Source organism: Amblyomma americanum, chromosome 7 (assembly GCF_052857255.1).
Source record: "Amblyomma americanum isolate KBUSLIRL-KWMA chromosome 7, ASM5285725v1, whole genome shotgun sequence".
NCBI lineage: Eukaryota > Metazoa > Arthropoda > Arachnida > Ixodida > Ixodidae > Amblyomma > Amblyomma americanum.
The window spans coordinates 18,374,779-18,395,113 of record NC_135503.1 but is presented as its reverse complement, the minus strand read 5'-3'; the positions used below and the strand labels follow the sequence as shown (position 1 = coordinate 18,395,113).

Below are 20,335 nucleotides of genomic sequence, written 5' to 3'. Positions count from 1 at the left end.
CGCGATCCACTTGCCGCCATCGACAGATGCTCTTCACTGCAAACTTTTCTTTGTAGTAGTTTATGGGGGGCGAAATGGGACCGCAGTTTCTTTGCTATATCAGAGTTTGCTACAGCGGGGATTCTACTGTGTATATCTAATGTGAAATGGGATTACTGAAGTTCACTGTACACAATTTAATGAATATAAGAAAATGAAGAGGGAATCGACTCAACAGAAGGGCTCAATTCAGTGTTCTCTCAGCCTTTCTGCATCCAGTGAAGCCAACACCTTATGAACAGAAACCATACTATAATTCACAAAATCTTTTCCCCATTACACAGTATGCTGCCCTGCTAACTTTCTCTCGTCGGCAAAGTTTCCACATTCACGCCAACACTTCTATGGCAGCGTGGGTGCGATAGAATGCATTTTGCAGCCAGGATCGAGCTTACCACTTTCGAAAAATGAACAATCAAGGGCTATAATACGCATCCCTTGTAAAGTCTACACACCAAGAATCGCCAAACAAGAACTAAATAAGGAAAATGATTTCACGACCAACTAAAGTTGAAACATGAAATTTTGTCTTCAAGCACATTACTAAAGCACAATAGTCTATATTGCGCGTAAAGTAGGGCTGTAGCACATACTGATATCTGTCTCGAAACAGACAGCAATATTGCCAGCTGGCAGAGTACATTGTGTAACCTTTATCTTCACAGAACAGTGAATCACAACACACACACACACGCACGCACACACTGAATAACTTGTTTCCTGCATGTGCCACGTACAACAAACTTACCTTGAGGAAGGGAGTGATTTTTCCCCACAGCTCCTGTATGGTCATTTTTGTACGGGCATATCCAATAAATTTTGTCTTCTGTGGCAGTAACCCATCTCTGAAAAGTGCCCTGCAAATGAGAGAAGGGATATTCTCGCCGATCTGACCCAAAGACTTAGCATACAACATTATCGTCACTTTAGAACGCCGGATTTTGATAGTAATAAGCAGAGCAACAGAATACACAGCGAGGAGCACACCGGAGACTATTGTTCCCAACAGCACTGAACAAGTTGAGTTATAAGTTTCTACAGCTGACATTCCATTTCCGTCATTCCAGAACTGGCGATACATGCAATACATTTTCCGGCGAAAGTTATCATCAGGAATGCGATTTTGTTTTTCCTCTCTCGCCTGCATGGAGTGAACCGTGAACACAACAGAGGCACTATTACATTGAGCACTCACCATAAAGTTGGGTAGATCTTTTTCTTTGCCAAGTCTCCCTACAATAAAAAACAGAAAAGGCAACGAGCGGGTTGGAAAAATGGGAGAAATGAAAAATCTATGCGCGATTTGCACAACACGCGAGTTCGTGCGTCACACACACCGGCAGGAGCGAGACAAGGAGGAAGTCGAGGAAAGTGCGGCCAAATTATACGCATCTGGCGTGCACCTACATGGAGGAAAACGAAGGGGGAAGATGCGCTTCGGGCGGCATGGCTCAACACCGCACCGGCGTAGAAGGAGCAGGCAAACTACTGCGTGCAGGAGTGGTGCAGGCCGATCACCGCAAGTCCCATGCAGCACACATCCTAGTCCACATGCATACACTCCCTCGATGACCTACGAGCTCGTGAAATACCACGGCGACGGCTAAGCCGTCGCTGTCGCTCGTGTGCGCTGCGTGCCCGTTGAGCGCGTCGCGGCCCGCGGGAGACAGCGCAGCTTCCCTCCGAATTACGCCCATCACAGAACCGCGACAAGTGAACGTCGCTCCCACGTGGCCGCTTGTTTTTAACAGCCAAGCTCGGGTCCGTCGCTAAGCGCTGGTCGGTAAACATTGAGAGGAGCGCGCACGGCGGGAAGAGAGAAGGCGGTGCAAAACCAAAACCAAGCGGGGCAGTAGTGAGCGGGGCGAAGAGAGCGGGTGTAGCGTATACTCACCGAAGCGCCGAGCACGACGAAGATGTGCAGCTGCTCCTCCTGGACGGGCTCCTCGAACAGGTGTATCGATTCCTTGAGGAGAGCGATGCACTGCGGGGAGAGGTCAGGCGGGTACGATGTTTGAGGCATCTCGGCGTCTACGGCGGCGACGGCGACACGAGGCTTAACTGAGCCGCTCTGAACGCAGCCCAGCTTGGCTGGCGATGGCTCGCGTTGTACTACTCCTATTTGTAGCCGCGCGCTGCGGCGGGCGGCGGTCGGACGAGCGGAAGCGGATGATCAGCGCGCCCCGCCTGACGCCGACGGGCACGTGCCCCGCTGGAAAACCAACGGAACTTGCGACCGTCCCGCGCGCAGGCTGATTGGCCTCTGCCACGCGCTCCGATCGCGAGTTGCGTGCGCGGCCCGTCACGGCCGTACGTCGACGATGTCGTAACCGAACGCCCCGTTTCGGCCCCCCTGATTTTTTCAAACTGGTTTGCGACCCTGAGTGAGCGCGGAGGGAAACTTGGCCTGCGGTTTTTGGTCAAACGCCTTTCGCTTTTCTTCTGGCACGATGTCTCCGGCTTGCGCGCGCTGCGTTTGAATGGATGGCGGGCGTTTTCTGCGATCAACAGCTGGCTGAAGGGCCCTGTGTTGCTCGACGGGCGGGCGCACGGATTGATCGCGCCTTCGTACGCGTCTCTTTCGTTGGGTCTTGCGCCGGTTTGACTGTATCGATCATAAGAGGCTTTCCAGCGTTATCGAGCACTCTCGAGTGTCGCGTTCGGAGCGATCATTTGCTTTCCCTTTCGTCCCTCCGTTTCTCTTCGCATTACGCGTGATCGCTTCGGCTGATGTCTTCTTAGCAGCACGAGGAGCGCACGCGGAGGGCGCCTGCGTCAGAAGAGCTATGCGATAAGGCATCTAAAAACGGAACCTGGTGGTGCGATCTTGGGTCCCAAAAACAGATGCCGATAAAACGAACGTGCCAGCTGTTAGTATATCGCTCTCTCCTTCCTCACGGGAAGGGGGGGGGGGGGGGGGGCGAGTGCTCTACGCCTTGGCAGTCAGTGCAACGACCGCGCCGCGCGCGCTCTATCCTTGACTATAGCTGTCATGATTGGCAGGTCTGAAATTGAATTTCGCTACCGCCTGGTCGGGTGACAAGCTGCGACGTGGCATTGAGACACATCCTAGAGCCCGGGCGACAATGTTGAGAGCCGTATGTTAGGGCGAACGCGGCTACCGGGGCGTATACGCGTTGCGTCTGATAGGGCGTACGCGCGAGCTTGCGTGCTATGTGAGGGACAGATACCTGTACTTACAACGGGCGCAGCCAAGAACAGGAACAAGAAGCCGGGGGCAGAAAGAGGTAAAACCCTCATCTGACCGGGGAATAGCGCCATCCGCGTACGCGCCTCGCCGAAGTCGGCCTGCGGAGGGTGGCAGCCTATTCTCGGCTTCGCTGGGGTTGTCCGGCGCGCCTCATCAATGTTTCAGCGATAAAGGCCTCCCTGTGTCGGCGCTTTGCCTTGGTATCGCTGGCGGGATCTTTTGTGCGTATACGCGGGGTCATCGGCAAGCCACGTCAATTAGTGTTCGCGCGCAGACAGGAAAAATTAACGGGAAGACGCCCTCTCGAACGAAAACACTTTCCTGATACTCAGAGGCTGAAAATACGGTTCTGTTTGTTAAAAAAAGAAAGGTGAGGTACAGACGGGTGCTCAACACCTTCATGCAGTTCGACGACTCAGTACCGGGCGCCTTAATTTATTGAAGGTAACAAAAATAACAATAAAGCAAAAAAATAAAACAAAAGAGCAGTGAACTTTACTGAAGCAACAGACACCTCGATGACAATATGCAGACGTAAAAGAAAAAAGTCTTCTAAGTGCCAATTTACACCTATAAATCTACGACAACAATAACAATTGTTTTTTTTTTTTTTGGGGGGGGGAGGAAATGCGCAGTATCTGTCTCATATATCGTCGGAGACCCGAACCGCGCCGTAAGGGAAGGGATAAAGGAGGGAGTGAAAGAAGAAAGGAAGAAAGAGGTGCCGTAGTGGAGGGCTCCGGAATAATTTCGACCACCTGGGGATCTTTAACGTGCACTGACATCGCACAGCACACGGGCGCCTTAGCGTTTTTGCCTCCATAAAAACGCAGCCGCCTTTAAAAGCAAAGTGAAAAACTGTAAATCTGTTCACCACAAAGCTCTTGTCTGTATATCGGCTACTCGATCGGTATAAATTGGGTGACAAGAATGGAGGAGGGGTGGAGGATTGAAAGATTCTTTCACTCCCTCCTTTATCCCTTCCCTCACGGCGCGGTTCAGGTGTCCAACGATTTACGAGGCCCCGCCGCGGTGGTTCAGTGGTGAGGGCGTTCGGCTACTGATCCGGAGTTCCCGGGTTCGAACCCGACCGCGGAGGCGGCGTTTTTATGGAGGAAAAACGCCAAGGCGCCCGTGTGCTGTGCGATGTCAGTGCACGTTAAAGATCCCCAGGTGGTCGAAATTATGCCGGAGCCCTCCACTACGGCACCTCTCTCTCTTCCTTTCTTCTTTCACTCCCTCCTTTATCCCTTCCCTTACGGCGCGGTTCAGGTGTCCAACGATATATGAGACAGATACTGCGCCATTTCCTTTCCCCCAAAACCAATAATTTACGAGACAGATACTGCGCCATTTCCTTTCCCCCCAAAACCAATTATTATTATTATTATTATTATTATTATTATTATTATTATTATTATTATTATTATTATTATTATTATTATTATTATTAGGGGTGAAGGATTGCTTTTTTTTTCTTTCGGCTGCTAGCGGCCACCAAATTTCGCATAAGAAAACACACTTGAACTGGCAATCAAGATCAATAAAGCGCAGCAATGACACACACTATTCACAATACAAATAATACAATGCACACGCCAGCAATGATAACATAGACTAGAAAATATACTATAACTTTACGGGCCCAAGTCAACGGGTGAGCTATCTAGTGTAACTGTCGTTGCTGCAACCGCGGTCGTTGCCATGGGGTGCGTAGGCCTGAGGTCGAAACTATTGAGCTTGCGAGCACGTGCACTCGGTCGATATATCTTTGGGCTTGTGAGCAATGTATATACCCGTCTGCCCGAACTTTCACGCCGTGCAGGTTGCATCTCGAAAAATAGCGTGACAATAAAAAAAAAAAGAACTGTTTCGACATTCATACTTCCTTTTAGTGTTCTCTGTACGGATGCCCAATTTAGCCTCATTGCCAGAACAGTCAGAACATGTATGAAGGCGTGCACCCATGCACAATTTACCCGCCCGTCTTGAGACAAGCAATTGAAAGAAGCAGGCCAACAAACATCACGTAATCTATGTCATGATCGTCCTGTTCTCGGGATTGCCGCCGCGTAACAGCCGAACGAAGCAATTGCTCACCAGGCGACTAAAAAGACAAAATACGGCGCCGCAAACTTCTCGAAATATGTCCCCACAGCGTCAGTTTATTTTAAGCCTTCCAGGAAACGCGTACGCGCGTGCTATCGGTCGTTGCCATAGCAACCTACCGACAGTGCTCGCGCACGGCTGCTGACACTGCTGTCACCTTACACGCCCTGTATTTTCATTTCGCGGTTGCTTTGCATGTGATCCAGTTGATGGACATTTGACTAATCGCAACAAAGAAAGAAAGAAGGGAAGAGAAAAAAAAAAGAAAGCTACCAAGATGGCAAAGTCTTATGGCCATAGGCGCGCCCATGCAGGGTTCTCCATTAGGGAGAGCAAAGTTTAACTGCATTCCTCCACCCCCCTTCCCAACTCCGTCCTATACCGATGCTCCTACGGTCAAAACACGGCGCTAAGGTGAGGAATGGTTATAAAACATTCATTTCATTCTGATGGAAGCGCAAAATATGCAAAACATTGCGGAGCAGTACATTTTACTTTCATGTGCAACGTCGGTAGAGGAAGGCAGTCCCAGCGCCGCTGAGGTATCAATGTAACAACGCGGTTCCGAAGGAATTTACATTCTAAACCGCAGCTGCGTTTTTATGGAGGAAAAACGCCAAGGCGCCCGTGTGCTGTGCGATGTCAGTGCACGTTAAAGATCCCCACGTGGTCGAAATTAATCCGGAGCCCTCCACTACGGAACCTCTTTCTTCCTTTCTTCTTTCTCTCCCTCCTTTATCCCTTCCCTTACGGCGCGGTTCAGGTGTCCGCCGATATACGAGACAGATACTGCGCCATTTCGTTTCCCCCAAAACCAATTATTATTATTACTATAAACCGCAGAAAATGTGCGACCTATCAACTGCGAAAAAGAAACTGAAAAGATTGCCTCAAAGTGACCCGGCTAGTAAACAGTTCTTTGAACGCAACGCCACCGATAGCGTCAAAAACCTGCGTGGCCATAACACTGCACCGCAAACAATGCCGAGACAGGTCCGACAAAGTAAATGTATGGGGCAGACTTTGCGCCTCCTTAGATGATTAAGGGGATAATTACGGGGGCACCCCCTGTCCCTCCTGTGCGCACGCCTTTGCTTATTCTGAACCCTACCATTACTTCAAATAATCGAATCAAATAGTCAATTTGTCGAACATTTTCTTAGCGCACCTGCGGTGCTTAAAAGTCTTTTTTGCTAAAATTAGCAGCTCATATATTCTCCGAGTAAAGTCCGCCCCGCCCATAACGGCAGCGACCCGCCGCGGTGGTTCAGTATAGGCTTTGGCATTTGGCTGCTGATCCCAAGGTCGTGGGTTCCATTCCGGACACGGCGGCCGTTCCAAAACGCTTGTGCGCTGCGCGAAGCTGCCAATGACGGTGCATTTTTAAGAACCCCGGGCGGTCTATAAATTAATCCGAGCCCTCCACTACGGCGTCCTTCATAGCTCGTGTATCGCTTCGGGACGTTAAACCCCTTGGCTTACAATTTACGTAATTGCCGTGGGCATGCGATGACCTGAAACCGTTGTGTCCTCTGACCTGTTTGGCCAATTTCTAATCACCAAGCTGTAAGATGTACTTCGTGCCTACTCTGTAAACAGAAGGGAGTAAAAAGAAAGTAAACTGTCCTCTGACTCCCTTTTAAAAAAGGGGGTGCGAGAGAGATTCCCTTTTTACTCCCATATAGGCGCATTCGTGTTTAGAGTGTAATTTTGTAGGTATCCTTGTAATGGCAGCCAGCTGCACGATGAAGCGTGCAGCTGCATGCACGCACACATACACGCTGACAACAACAGCGCCCCCTGCCCCACCATTCACGCAACGCAGACAGTTTCGACGTTAGTTTCGTTACATCCCCCCAAACTATAGCAGCCGATGTTGGGCGCTGTAAAGAGCACGGGGCGCGCCAGGCACCGGCGTCCCGCGAGTTCCGCGCGTATATATTCAACAGCGAAGTCGCGTGTGTGCGTGAGGGTTTTGTACGCACATAGTTATATTCACCGTTCCGGTGCTTTGACCCCGAAAGCAGTGATTTATACGACGGCCGCCTCGTTTGCCGCCTCGCAATGGCTTTGAACGGCGCGCAATCTGGGCCACGACTTCGCGCGCGCCGCCAGGATTGAGAGAGCGGCGCAGTCGCTCGCTTCTCAACAGCACCTTTGAATCGTCAAAACAGTGCAGCACTGTAGAAAGCTGAGGGAAAAATGCTTAAGCGCTCACTCCACCCTCCATGATGATCACTTCAGTCTAGGCTTTGAAGAGCGTATTTAGCAACTGTTGCGCGGCTCGGTGGATGAATAAACCAGATCTCATGCGAGAAAGACTGCGTGTACTTGTGGCTGGGAGTTTTGTTAGTCACGCGGTTAAAAAACCTTGACACTCCGGTTCAGAATCGTGGCGCCTCTTCAGGCGCAATATTTGGATATATACTAGCATACGGCGGCGTTAGAGCAGTTAATTTATTGCCACATAAAGATACAGGCGGCATGTTAATCTGCAGGCTCCCAAATTTTCAAAATTTTGAAACTGACCGCTGGAATTTGAACCCATCGCACCCCGAATCGGCTGCTGCTATGTACGCTTAGTTCTCACAATGTTGCATGGTTTTATAGAGACAAAGCGCTGTTTGCTCTCCAGGGGGTCTCCGTCTAGACCGATTACTTTACCTTACATTACCCTGCTTTGATTTTGTCTCTCATACTCGGCTGTATAGCTTTCTCTCAGCCGCGCTTTGATCCACGCGGCAGATTTGCGCTCCTACACATACCTATAGCTCCTTGAGGCTGTGTCTTTGTTCTTCGCGCGACTCTTGTCTCAATTTGCAGATAGATCGCGCGTTCCTGTCTCCGAGCCGATCTCCTTTATTTACTATCTGGTTCGCTTCTTTTCCCGTTCTTTGCCCGAATGAAGGCCGCTCTCGGTTCAAGAACAAAAAGCGTAAGGTTTGTGAACTGACTGAGGCGGCGGGCCGGGGGCGGTGTTTTGCATTATCGAACGGGGCCGCGACGACCTCTCGAGCTAGTGCGGCGCTTTTTGTCTGGGAGCAAGCTGGCACCGGGCGGTAACGCGCAGACTGGTTTCTTTCTTCCTTTCTTTCTTTCTTTATTTTCGTTTCGTTTCGCTGCCTCCTTTGTCCCGAGCCGCTATCGAGTATCCTTATTCTCTAAGAGTGTATACAACGTCACCTGCATAGATTACGGCACGTTGCCTGCGCGCGACGGGCGTGACCCTAATTATGCGGTGCTTAAAGGGTTAGCGCACGACAAAAAGGGGAGCGTGGGTGACGTTTGACACAAACGGTCCCTCGAGGGACGCATTCCGTGGCAGCGCAGAGCTACAAGCGAGGGGGGAAGTTGTTAACGGTTAACGCGTGGGCTCCGCAGATCGCGTCACGCAATGTAGACCACCCGGGGCTCTTAAACGTGCTCCGAATTCTCTGTGCCCGGGCGTTTTAATTTGCATTTCGTCCCAACAAAATGCGGCCGGGGTCGAATCGGCGAACTGCCATGGCCAGCGAGTCACCGCGGCTCCCTGCTGGAAAGCTGTGGCAGTAACTTGAATTATTTAGCTTCGCCGGCATTTCAGGCGTTCAATGCATACTCGCTTTAGATCTCTCCGAGTTGTTCACAAAGCTTTTTTCTTTCTTTCTCTTTCTATCTTCCTTTCCTTTTCTTTCTTTTCCTTCTTTCCTTTTTTCTTTCTCTTTCCTTTTCTCTCTGTCTTTCTTTTCCTTTCTTCTCTTCCTTTCCTTTTCTCTTTCAACTCTTTTCTTTCTTTTATCCCTAGCAGCGCTAAATCCTCTTCATACGTCACCGCAGGCTCCGCTGTATAAGTCGCAGTACACGTATTCACGCATGCACGGCAGCCGTCGACAGGTTTTTACCGCATGCAGGTTTTATCCGTTGCCGGGCTGGATCACTCATCACTGTCGGCGCTGACCATGCCTCTCGCTATGGCGTACATATTTTTTTCTTCACGGCCGACGGAACGGGTTCGCCGCTGCCGACGACCCAGCGACTACGCGTGCGCTTTACGGCTGCACCCGTTGTCGCGGCTGAGAGTTTTCCCCCGAACGAAGCGCGCTTTTGAAGCTTCGAATTTGTCGTTTTTGTAGACACTGAGAACGAATCAAATCTGTATTAGAACTAAAAGTTACAGCTAAGAATGTTCAACAGCGAAATTCACAACCAGAATACCCAAATGTACCAAATGTACCAAATTTACCTCCCCCCATGTCTTTCTTCTGTCCCTCACCTCTTTTATTTCATTTCTCCCACCTGCCTGCTATCCTTTCTTTCCGCTGCCCCAGCTCAGGTGCCGCCGCACGTGATGGCAGAAGCCGGGGCTAGCAAAAATCTTTTACCTTCCTTTTATGTTATTTTAAATAAACCATTACTACTACTACCCGCCGCGGTGCACGTGACTCAGTGGTTAGGGCGCTCGGTTGCTGATCCGGGGTGCCCGGGTTCGAACCCGACCGCGGCGGCAGCGTTTCGACGGAGGCGAAACGCTATAAAGCACCCGTGTGCCCTGCGATGTCAGTGCACGTTAAGGATCCCCAGGAGGTCGAAATTAATCCAGGGCTCTCCACTACGGCACCTCTTTCTTCCTTTATTCTTTCACTCCCTCCTTTATCCCTTCCCTTAGGCGCGGTTCAGGTGTCCGATATGTGATCAGATACTGCGCCATTTCCTTTCCCAAAAACCGGTTTATAATACTCAAATGTGAAGATTATTGAGCACTCACTCCACATCCACCGCGGCATTCATTTCTCCACAACAGGCTCGCTGCATGTTTATTCCGTACCTTAACCCCCCACCCCCACTTCGGCACGCAGTTATGCGATATGGTGTGTGGCAGAGGTAAACATTATATAGCAGGCTATTTTCCTTACATGCGCCCCGGTGAAATTCGTTTTTATGTCAACATACCAGAGGAGCCCCCAATGCTTTGTTGATTCTGGCACCGGGACAAACGCTTGCGTGAGGCCGGTGTTTACTTCCTAGCTCACGCAGATCGGCTGATTCATATCAGTTTATAGATTACTGCGAACGCTGTTTGCGGAACTCCATTTCCCGGAACTGCCATCGGTTGCCAAGAATACAGTGGGAGGGTCAGCCAGAGGTGCCTATACTCCGCACAGTTGCGTTTTCTTTATGAATACACTAAAAGACCTCTCTGTGTTACGCTAAACTGGATGTTATCATGTTTATGAGCATATAGTTTATCAGAATTGATGACAACAAAGAAATGAAGAGCACAACAAAAAGGTGTCGTTTTTTATGTTTTTCGATTAAGCTTGTGACTTGGTGATCTGTCAAAATGTCTTGCTTTTTAACGCAAAAAAGAAATCAACAATTTTTTTTTGTTGTTGATTATGTCAGGTTGAGACATCGCTGGCTCGGGCCTCGCTCAATGGCAAGCGGTGCGGTTGATCCAAGTTAGAGAACACGAAATAATCGGATATTTTCGAATGATCCAGCACGTGATCAAGTGTGAAAGCACGCCTTCGCTTTTACTCAATCGCCATATAATAGGTTTTCACGGCCGATATTTGTCAACCAGTTCGTTTTCTGTTACTGCCTCAATTTTTGTCAGGCGTGTTTTATGTTGGTTTTGTTAGCGGTTCTATTCTTGCTGCATTTCTTTACCGGTTTCACAGGTTGTAACTGTCCTATATACTTCTTGGCGCGGCGTCCGTATCCTTAAAGATTTCTTTCTTATTGCTGCCAATATTTTTTGGGTGTTGCTGCTTTTCCATCATTACTTTATTTTTGTACCTGATATATACATTTATTATTCGTCTCTGACTTTCCTGAACTATTAGTGCACTTCGTTAGTCACCATTTTGCCTTCTATGATTGTACAGCAGATTGGAGTGGTCGTGCATATAGATTGCGTGCGTGCAATGGGGTGAGAGAAACGCTCGTTTCGCGTGCTCTGGGTACGGGACCTCAAGAGGGATTTGGTGTGAAAGGAAAAGATTTTTAAAATTTTTTCTGCCTAAAATGCGAACGTCGTATACCAAACAGAAGCGTCGTGTATCGGGCACCAAGTTTCTGAGTCACGCAAGACCTGCAATCTTCGCCCATACGCTTTTCACAACGGGCTTAATTCTCTGAATCGAGAACACGACCGGCTTCAAAAGTGTCTCGTTGTTTCCCGAGGGCTCTCACTTCTTTTTTTGATCATTCCTCGCGTGCGCGATCGCACCTAGGACAAAAAGAAAAAAAAATCGGATTACTTGAGCTCACTCTGAACTATCGTCCAAGGACGTCTCCGCAGTGTGCGTCCCGCTCGAACCAAAGCGAAGTAGCGTTTTATGTAAGTGAATATACGTCGGCACAAAACGCAAGTGAACAGCTGTTCCCGTTATCCCCTGAAGGTGTGAATGCTATGTGTCACCACAACCGCGCAGCGTTGCAAAAGCTGCGCCATGATCGAGGCCCAAAGCTGCTGTGAGTGGGACGACTGTTTTTCCGGGGCGTGAGCGGTGTTGTTCACTCGCTGCCGCTTCGTCAAATACCTTCTCCATTTTGTTGCCTGTCCCCGACGACCCCTCGTGATTCGCTGCCGTAGCGGCGACCGAAGTAGCTCAGTTCTCCCAACCAAAAATCCCTCGTTCACAGATCACGTTTTCACTTTCTGCTCTGCTACCTGCCGCGGTGGCTCAGTGGTTAGAGCGCTCGACTACTGATCTGGAGTTCCCGGGTTCGAACCCGACCATGGCGGCTGCGTTTTTATGGAGGAAAAACGCTAAGGCGCCCGTGTGCTGTGCGATGTCAGTGCACGTTAAAGATCCCCAGGTGTCGAAATTATTCCGGAGCCCTCCACTACGGCACCTCTTTCTTCCTTTCTTCTTTCACTCCCTCCTTTATCCCTTCCCTTACGGCGCCCCTCAGGTGTCCAAGGATATATGAGACAGATACTGCGCCATTTCCTTTCCCCCAAAACCAATTATTATTATTATTATTATTATTATTATTATTATTATTATTATTATTATTATTATTACTCTGCTCTGCTGACTGAAGGTGCTAGCGCGCAGGGAACGGTTTTTCGGCAGTATTGTCAGCGGTGTATCAGAATACAGATAAGACGTGCGAACTATAGCAGACTGGTTGACTAATACCGAAGAGTTCATTTTGAACTATTACTGTTAGGCTCCTTAATTATTGAGAGGCGTGCAGCCCACCGTAACTTATACCGAAAACAGTTTTTAATAATAATAATTGGTTTTTTTGGGAAGGAAATGGCGCAGTATCTGTCTCATATATCGGCGGGCACCTGAACCGCGCCGTAAGGGATAAGGGAGGGAGTGAAAGAAGAAAGGAAGAAGGAGGCGCCGTAGTGGAGGGCTCCAGAATAATTTCGACCACCTGGGGATCTTTAACGTGCACTGACATCGCACAGCACACGGGCGCCTTAGCGTTTTGCCTCCATAAAAACGCAGCCGCAGCGGTCTGGTTCGAACCCGGCTACTCCGAATCAGTACTCGAGCGCCCTAACCACTAAGCCACCGCGGCGGGTCATAACAGTTTTTAAAATTTCGAAAACGCGGTTACCCTTGGCGCTGTGAGCAAACAAATTTTGGCTACATCGTGCCAAAATATACGCTCTTTCGAGAAGCTTGCAGGCAAAGCAACCTCTCCAGAATACGTAACTCGTGGAAGCAGCCAAAATTTGTTGGGCCACTGCGCCGACAGTAACCGCATCATCGAAATTCTAAAATCTGACATGGGTATTACTAAGGAGCCTAAAAGTAACAGTTGAAAGTTAACTATTAAATACCAGTTAACCATCCTGCTAGTTAGCACGTATTAGCTATATTTTGATGCATACTACACCGTTGACAATACTATGCCGAAAAAAAGCGCTCTTCTAACTCTAAAAGCCTATATTTAGTTTGGTTTATTGGGGTTTTACGTCCCAAAGCGACCCAGGCTACGAGGGACGCCGTAGTGAAGAGCTCCGGAAATTTCGACCACCTGGGGTTCTTTAACGTGCACTGACATCGCACAGTACACGGGCCTCTAGAATTTCGCCTCCATCGAAATTCGACCGCCGCGGCCGGGATCGAACTCGCGTCTTTCGGGCCAGCAGCCGAGCGCCATAAGCGCTGAGCCACCGCGGCGGCCCTATATTTAAAAATTGCGTAAAGACTTAGGTGAAACACCCTGTATACTTCATACCGATGACGCGCTCCAGGTAGCATATACCGCTGACAAATTGCAGGATCAAGGAATGAAGACAAGAACTTAATATACAAAACACAATAACGAGAAACAATGCGCCATAAATTTGTTCGGCATATCCATAGCGGGAAGGTGGTGAATAAAAAATACACGGCACAGACTATATGAGAATGTCGAAATGCCTCAATATTATTAGGATGTGGGCCGAATCAGAACACCAGCGCCTCAGCGGGGTCGCATCCTGGCCACACATGAGCCCCACCCTATCCCGCCGGCACGCGGCTTTACCACTTTGTGACGCGAGACGGAGCCATATATCTCTAATGATATATCAGCCGCCCGCAACAGCTTCTTCGTTATGTGGGATTGTATATAGTAGGTGGTTTCGCGCCTCATCTCGAGAATGTTGCCGAGGGCGGCTGTGATTCTGTTCTTCGGCGACTGCGGATCTCATTCTTTGCGATTTCCGCCGCCGAGTCAATAATATGCGGGTGCCCAATAAACAGCTGGTCCTGGTGCCACGCTGGCCAGCTCGTCTGTTATTTCAAGGCGTTTTCACCACCATGTGACAGCATGTGTAGGACGTCGTATAAAACAAGCAGCGTTAATAATAAATAACAACATCTGTCGCGAGCACGCAAGGAAATCAAGCATTGTCTATTCGAAAGCCAGAGCTTCTCTTTGTAGGCGAGTGCGGGCGGCTCGGGAGACAAGTACCCCCAAATACGCGCGAATCCTGCTGCTTTGTGTCCTCGTGGAGATTTCTGCGTTCCGAGTCGTCAATCATCGCGCCTGCAGGCCGCAGACGCGAGTGCGTTTCCCCTTCCCCGTCCCCAAGGGACGGGGCAGACAAAACGATGTTCCTTTCCCCCCGTTCCCAGCAGGCAGGGAAGGGGGGTCGGTGACCCGAACTTTGGTCGACCTTGAGCGGGAAGCGATTTGGTTGGACGCTGTCCCGAAGGGGAATGACCGAGGAGGCTAGTTAACAGGAGTCGTGGAACTCTCGGCGGAGAGGCATACGTGTGCGAGTGCTTCCGAGTTATGCTTCGCACCGACTCATGGTCCTAGCAGCCACCTTTTGCGCTGACAGTATTTCGCGGTTGCGAGCTCTGGCCAAAGTTTCAAATTATTTGTGAATTTGTGAATTATTTGTGGCCACCTCCGTCGTCTTCTAAATAATTTGCAAATGAAGTTCATATTATAGTGCCAAGGAGAAATGCCCCGCCTACTTGTGCAACGTGTCGCGCCGACTGAACCATTTGACAAACGAATATATGGTGTAACATCATGCTCTAGAAATTAACTACCTCCCTCATCAATCGAACGCACCCCCAGATTTTGCAGCCTGAGGAAGAGAAAAATGGCTACAAATCTCCAAGGTGTACGTGCAGCACGGTTTCGCCTACGTGCGACCAGTCGTGAGCGTTGAAAGCTGGATTACAAAAAAAAAATTAAAAAGAGGAGACTAGCTCACAACACACAGATCCACTTAACACTTGCGCTGCTCGTTTAAAAAAAAAGTAATCAGCACGTTAAAACAAATTAACCACGCGTATAAAACAGCTGTAGATAGCAGCCGAAAAAACAGGTTACGAAGCGACATCGGTCAAGGTCACTTAGATTTTTTTTGTTGTCGCTTTTCCTTCACGCGTACTTTTCCGGCATCCTCCGCACTATATGGAGCGGTGACGACGGCATACAAGAGCACGGACGGTGGCGTCGCGAGGCTTTGAATTTTCCTCTTCAGTCTGAATTACCGCGTGAATAGCGTGAATAAGCTGGGCGATCTGTCGCACACAAATCCGCGCTTTCCTCTTTCCTTAAAGAGCGCCGCATTTCCCTCTGAAAGCGGTCCACTTCTGTCTAAGGTGCAGGAGGGGTCACCGATAACAGCCATCTCTGGCATCATGCACGTCAAGGAGCAGCGGACACGAAAACATCGCCCCACCACATCACGCGCGGTTTTGTTATTGCCGACAGTAGAATAGGCGGTACTGCAATTAACTGCGCGCACCTGAAAGCGCACGCGTTCTTCTATGTTGTTGTTTATTTGTTTGCTTGGCTTCCTCAGAATCGCGGCGCTTGAGATTTCAACATCGTGATGCTTAGCGATTCGACTGGCGAGGAGTGACCTTGAACCTTTCGAGTATGCGGGCATGGGGGGGGGGGGGCGGTGCCCCTTAATGAGGCCTCTCCTGTAGATCTCCCTCCTCTCAGGGGGGGCACTGCCGTTCTAACGGGTTGATGTCGTTCCGCCTTTTTGAGCAGAACCGTGCTGTAAGGCTATAGAAAGAAAACTCTGTGCGTACGTATCAAGTGTATGATTTTTGTAATACGGGGTTTAAGGGGCCGAGGCTGAATATGAGTCCTATGAGAGATACCGTATTGAAGGCCTCTATAGTATACGTGAGGTTCTTTAATGTGCGCTGACATTGCACAGCATAGAAGCGTTTTCTTTCGCCTCCATGAAAGAACGTATAATGTTGAGTAGTAGTAAGTTATGCTGGGTTTATATTGGCGCATGAGCAACTACATAAGGGTTTAAATTAGTTTAAAACATCAGTCAACATTAGCGGCGAGCAGTGACAAAAATACTCTTGGAGTTCGTAGAAGAAAGCGGTATAGAGACACCAACATTCAGTGATTCAGGCGGAGCAATTGCCGACATTCCGTCTGTATATAGGCTAACTTCGCCTGTGCATAAACACCACAACCACGCACAGCACGGGTGGTAAACGTGGACTGTGTAAATTGCTTGCCGCGGCGTCCAGTTGCTGGAACATGGACTCCATGTTCTGGCTGCATTTGCGATGGTAGCAATATTTTGTAGGTGCACTATGCAAAAACATCTCCTCCGCCCTTCTCCCTCCCGCCTTCATTTATTTCGATGCGCGTTCAAAGCGTCAGGCGCATTCCATTTGATATTCTGCTGGCAGCTTCATAAGCTCGGAACAAATCCGATTTCGGAGCCCTCCACTACACGTCATCCAGTGTGAAGCTTTCGGATGTAAACGCATCATATTTTCGGCCGTAGGAAAATAAACATATACGCGCTCAGTAAACGGAGCAAGCAAACAAACAACATGCCACAGATATCTACCACGGTATGTATACGCACCACCGCCCGCGATCGTTGTGTTTGCTGCCCCTCGCAGTATAAACACACAGACACGGCCTCACCTGTCCCGTGGACTTCACCATCGTGGTCGACCGTCGTGTACGGCTGTGTACGAGCAGCTACCGGCGCCGTGGTTGGAGGCTCGCTTTCGAGCGACGCAGAGACGGGCTGTCCCGGGCTCTTCGAGCAGCTCCGTAGCCGTCACGCGACAAGTGAGCCTCTGGTACAGGAACAGACGCCGCGCGGTTCTCTTTCTTTTTTTTCCTCTCCCTTTCCTGCTCAATGGTGGTGGTGGTGGTGGTGGTGGTGCGACGGGCGTCGGAAGACGTGCCTCCCGGCCGTGAACACCCCTGCTGAGTGGTGTCTCTGTACACGCACGCACGCACGCTCACAAACGTGTACATACACGTACGTACAGAGGAAAACCGGAGCTTCGTCTGCGCGCAAGAAGTACTTCGCGCTCCGCGGACAGGGCGAGAAAAAGGAAAAAGTCGGCTGCTTCGCGAGGACCCGCGGGCCCTGCATGTTGGCTGTGCGTGCACGGAGCACGACAAATAGCGGACGCGGCCTCGCGTTAGTGAAAATTGCAGGCTTTAGTGAAGGCGTATACGAGAACCACTTTCGCTGCTCGCAAAGCTAGCAGCAGTGAATAATTATAAACACAGTCGAACCCCGTTATAACGAAATAATGGATACAACGAAGGAATGACAGTTTCCTTGGGAGCTAGGTCAACAGGGGCTATAACGAAGCTACGGCTATAACGAAGTAATCGCCCGGCCCCATTAACTTCGTTATAACGATCGGTTCAACTGTATACAGCTCAAAATGGCTGCACCATATGGCCTATATGAACATACGACTATGTATAGATTGCAAATAGCCATTTTGACGAAGCTGTGAAGACAGGAGTGTAGCCTGTATAGATCATTGCAGACAGTGTAAGATTATACTGAAAGAATAAGCTCCAACACAGACACAGGGGTGTTATTTTCTTGTGTTCGTCTGTGTTGTCGCTTATTCGTTCCGTATCATGCACAAACTAGCCCAGCAAAAAGTTCTGCTACAGTAAGATGAGCTGCAATATGAGGATAATTCTTAATGACATATGAGACAAGATATGGTGTGTGATGTCGTTAAATGATTAGTCAAATCGCACCTCGGAGGCGGGAAGGCCCCTCCGCACGGGGGAAAGGGAGCAGTAAGGCAACCGATATGCTCTCTATAGTGAACTGTAGTGAACTCGCGTGTTAGGCATACCGGTTGAGGTCGCGACCGCATAGGCATACATCGCCCATTGACGTGTAGCCGACAGTTCGTCGTGACTTTCGCAATACCAGGAACGATCGGCGTCTCTCACGCGCATTCGTTTTTCCTTAACTATACGCCTAGCGTGAGCGGAAGCAGAGCGGCGTGCTATATGTTTGCAACCTTTTCTATATATGCGCCGTAAGCCGCTCGTATAGGGTTAAACGCAATTGTCCGATATATTCAAGCGGACACAACATGTGTCCAGACGCGGCACCAGGAAGGGCGCCCGTTTATTGCAAAGCCCGGCTTCGGCAGCGGCCTTCAAGTTCAAGGCCCCGTTGCGCGGAATGTCCCGCCACAAAATTACCCCAATTATCTCTATTCGCGTCCCCCGGTGGCGCGATTCGCCCCCTCACGGAGCACTCCTTTGTTTTCTGCAATGCTGAGTGCCTCCTTCCCTCCCCCTTCGACTGCTGCCTGCAAGCTTCCTTCTCGCTGAGACTCGTTTCGGGGCGCGAGACAAGGCTGCGGTTCTGAATGCACCATTGTTCTGTGGTGGCCCGAGTTGGAGGTCGGTCCTTTTAAAGGGCTTTCCAGCCCGCTGCAGCGCCAAAGTGGGTCACCGAGGAAACCACATGCGTCACTTAATAACGCACTTTCACGCGATCAGGCGTGGTAGCTTAGGCGTCTGTGTGGTTAGTGCATTAAATGCGGCACAAGCATACAGTTGTACAAAGAGGAAGGGGAGTCTCACTACGACGAAGCAAATGGTTCTGAAGTGCCCGAAGCATGACGCAAAACGCACAAAACTTCCCTTGTATCTGACCATATACTTTCTTACTCTACAGTAAAAGGATTTTCAACAACTGTAGTCTTGAGGTGTGAACGCTTGTTCCATATTTAATTCTCTTTTTTTTTTTCGTGAACTGGCGCGCTTCTTCGAAGCCAAAGTGAGCCGGGGAAGTAACTCAGTCTTATTCAGGAATGGAAATACTTTCGAATAGGCGGACTCGTATACAAATAGCTAGCAACGCTTAAAACACCTATATTACTATAAGGGAGTTAAAAAGGGACTAATCTGTCCTCAAGCGCATTCCATTTGGATTGCCGGTATATGTATTTCGAGAAGTTCAGCGCTCCAACCACAGGTTGTCTTAAAAGAGCACCCCGCCCCGCCCCGCCCCCCCCCCCCCGCCCCCCCCCCCCCCCCCCCCCCATCCCCGCCAGCTACCCCGAGCGAGAAACTGTCAAATGAAGAACTGTACCAACCCCTGTCTGCGAATGGAACTGATCAGCCACGAAGACATGCATTGTGCTAATGAGGCCGGCCGTAGTAATCCAAAGGTCATTGTCGCATTAGCTGATGCACTCGATAAGTGAAGAGACAGCACAAAGAGCTCTGCTAAGAGCTCTTGTATCATCCTCGTGCTGCTTCGCGCTGCCCAGAACCTGCTACTACCGTCATTATTTTTGTTTATAACGGGAATGCAGTAAACTATTCTGGATAGAATATAACTACACAACATAGAGAAACAGGCAATATACCTCCGGTAGAAGCCAAAACGCGCCACATATACGGAGGTCGTGGGCGCAGCCGTATACTATACATCTCGCTTGGCAACGGGTGGCCTTTTCTTATTCGTTCTTTTTTTATAATAGATTTTCCTTTCCTTTCCCACTTGTAACGCTGAAAGTGCTGCGGCTGTCATTCTGGAGCATTTCTTTTGCTGTTGTTGGGCGAGGAAGCCGATCTCTGAGCATTTTTTTTTTACATGCAGCAGATGTCGCCATCAAGCTCCGCGACCAGAAAAGTTTCTCTCTCTCTCTCTTCGTTTAGTAGGTGACTGCGTCCGTCCCTCACCCCAACTATAAGGTAGCCAATCAGATATTGGTTCACCTCCCTGTCTTTTCTTTCCTCTGTTCCTTCCTTCTAACCGTCGTCATCATCTACATCGCCAGCCTAACTATATAGCCCACTGCGGAACAAAAACCTTTCCCATATCCCTCCAGGTAACCCTGTCCTGTGTCATATGCGGCCACCTTATCCCTGCAAACTTCGTAATCTCTTCCGACCACCTGACTTCCTGCCGCCTCCTGGTGTACGTTTGCCTTGTTATGGTATCCGCTCCGTTAACCTTGACGATCATCGGTTATATATCTTACCATCGTATTACATTCCCTGCCAATGCCCATTCATTCTCCTTGATTTTGACTAGAACGCCATTATCTCGAGTCTGGCCCACTCTGCCCTCTTCTGCTCTCTTAACGCTACGCTACACCCTTCATTTTCCTTTCCATACGGCTCACTGCACCGTCCTTAATCGAAGTTAAGCCCTCTTCGTTAGGCTCCAAGTTTCTGTCAATCGGTGAGCAGCGGTAGGACACAACTGTTGTATACTTTTCTCTGGAACTAATA

General features: G+C 49.6%; 1 protein-coding gene across 6 annotated transcripts in view; it reads right to left on the bottom strand.

Annotated features, from left to right (window-relative positions):
* The window catches only part of Zw (glucose-6-phosphate 1-dehydrogenase Zw), a 39,411-nt gene that overhangs the window by 8,531 nt on the left and 10,545 nt on the right, over positions 1-20,335 (bottom strand). The window contains exons 1-4 of one of the 6 annotated variants that reach the window (XM_077631374.1): positions 16,733-16,856; positions 1,934-2,023; positions 1,235-1,272; positions 788-896 (exon numbers count right to left, since the gene is read on the bottom strand). In XM_077631374.1, coding sequence (XP_077487500.1) covers positions 788-896; positions 1,235-1,272; positions 1,934-2,023; positions 16,733-16,753 — 258 coding nt within the window. In that variant the 5' untranslated portion in view covers positions 16,754-16,856. Of the gene's footprint in view, positions 1-787; positions 897-1,234; positions 1,273-1,446; positions 1,752-1,933; positions 2,643-3,240; positions 3,379-16,732; positions 16,857-20,335 lie in introns of those variants that run through there. The other 5 variants (XM_077631371.1, XM_077631370.1, XM_077631372.1 and 2 more) reach the window with 5 other exon arrangements.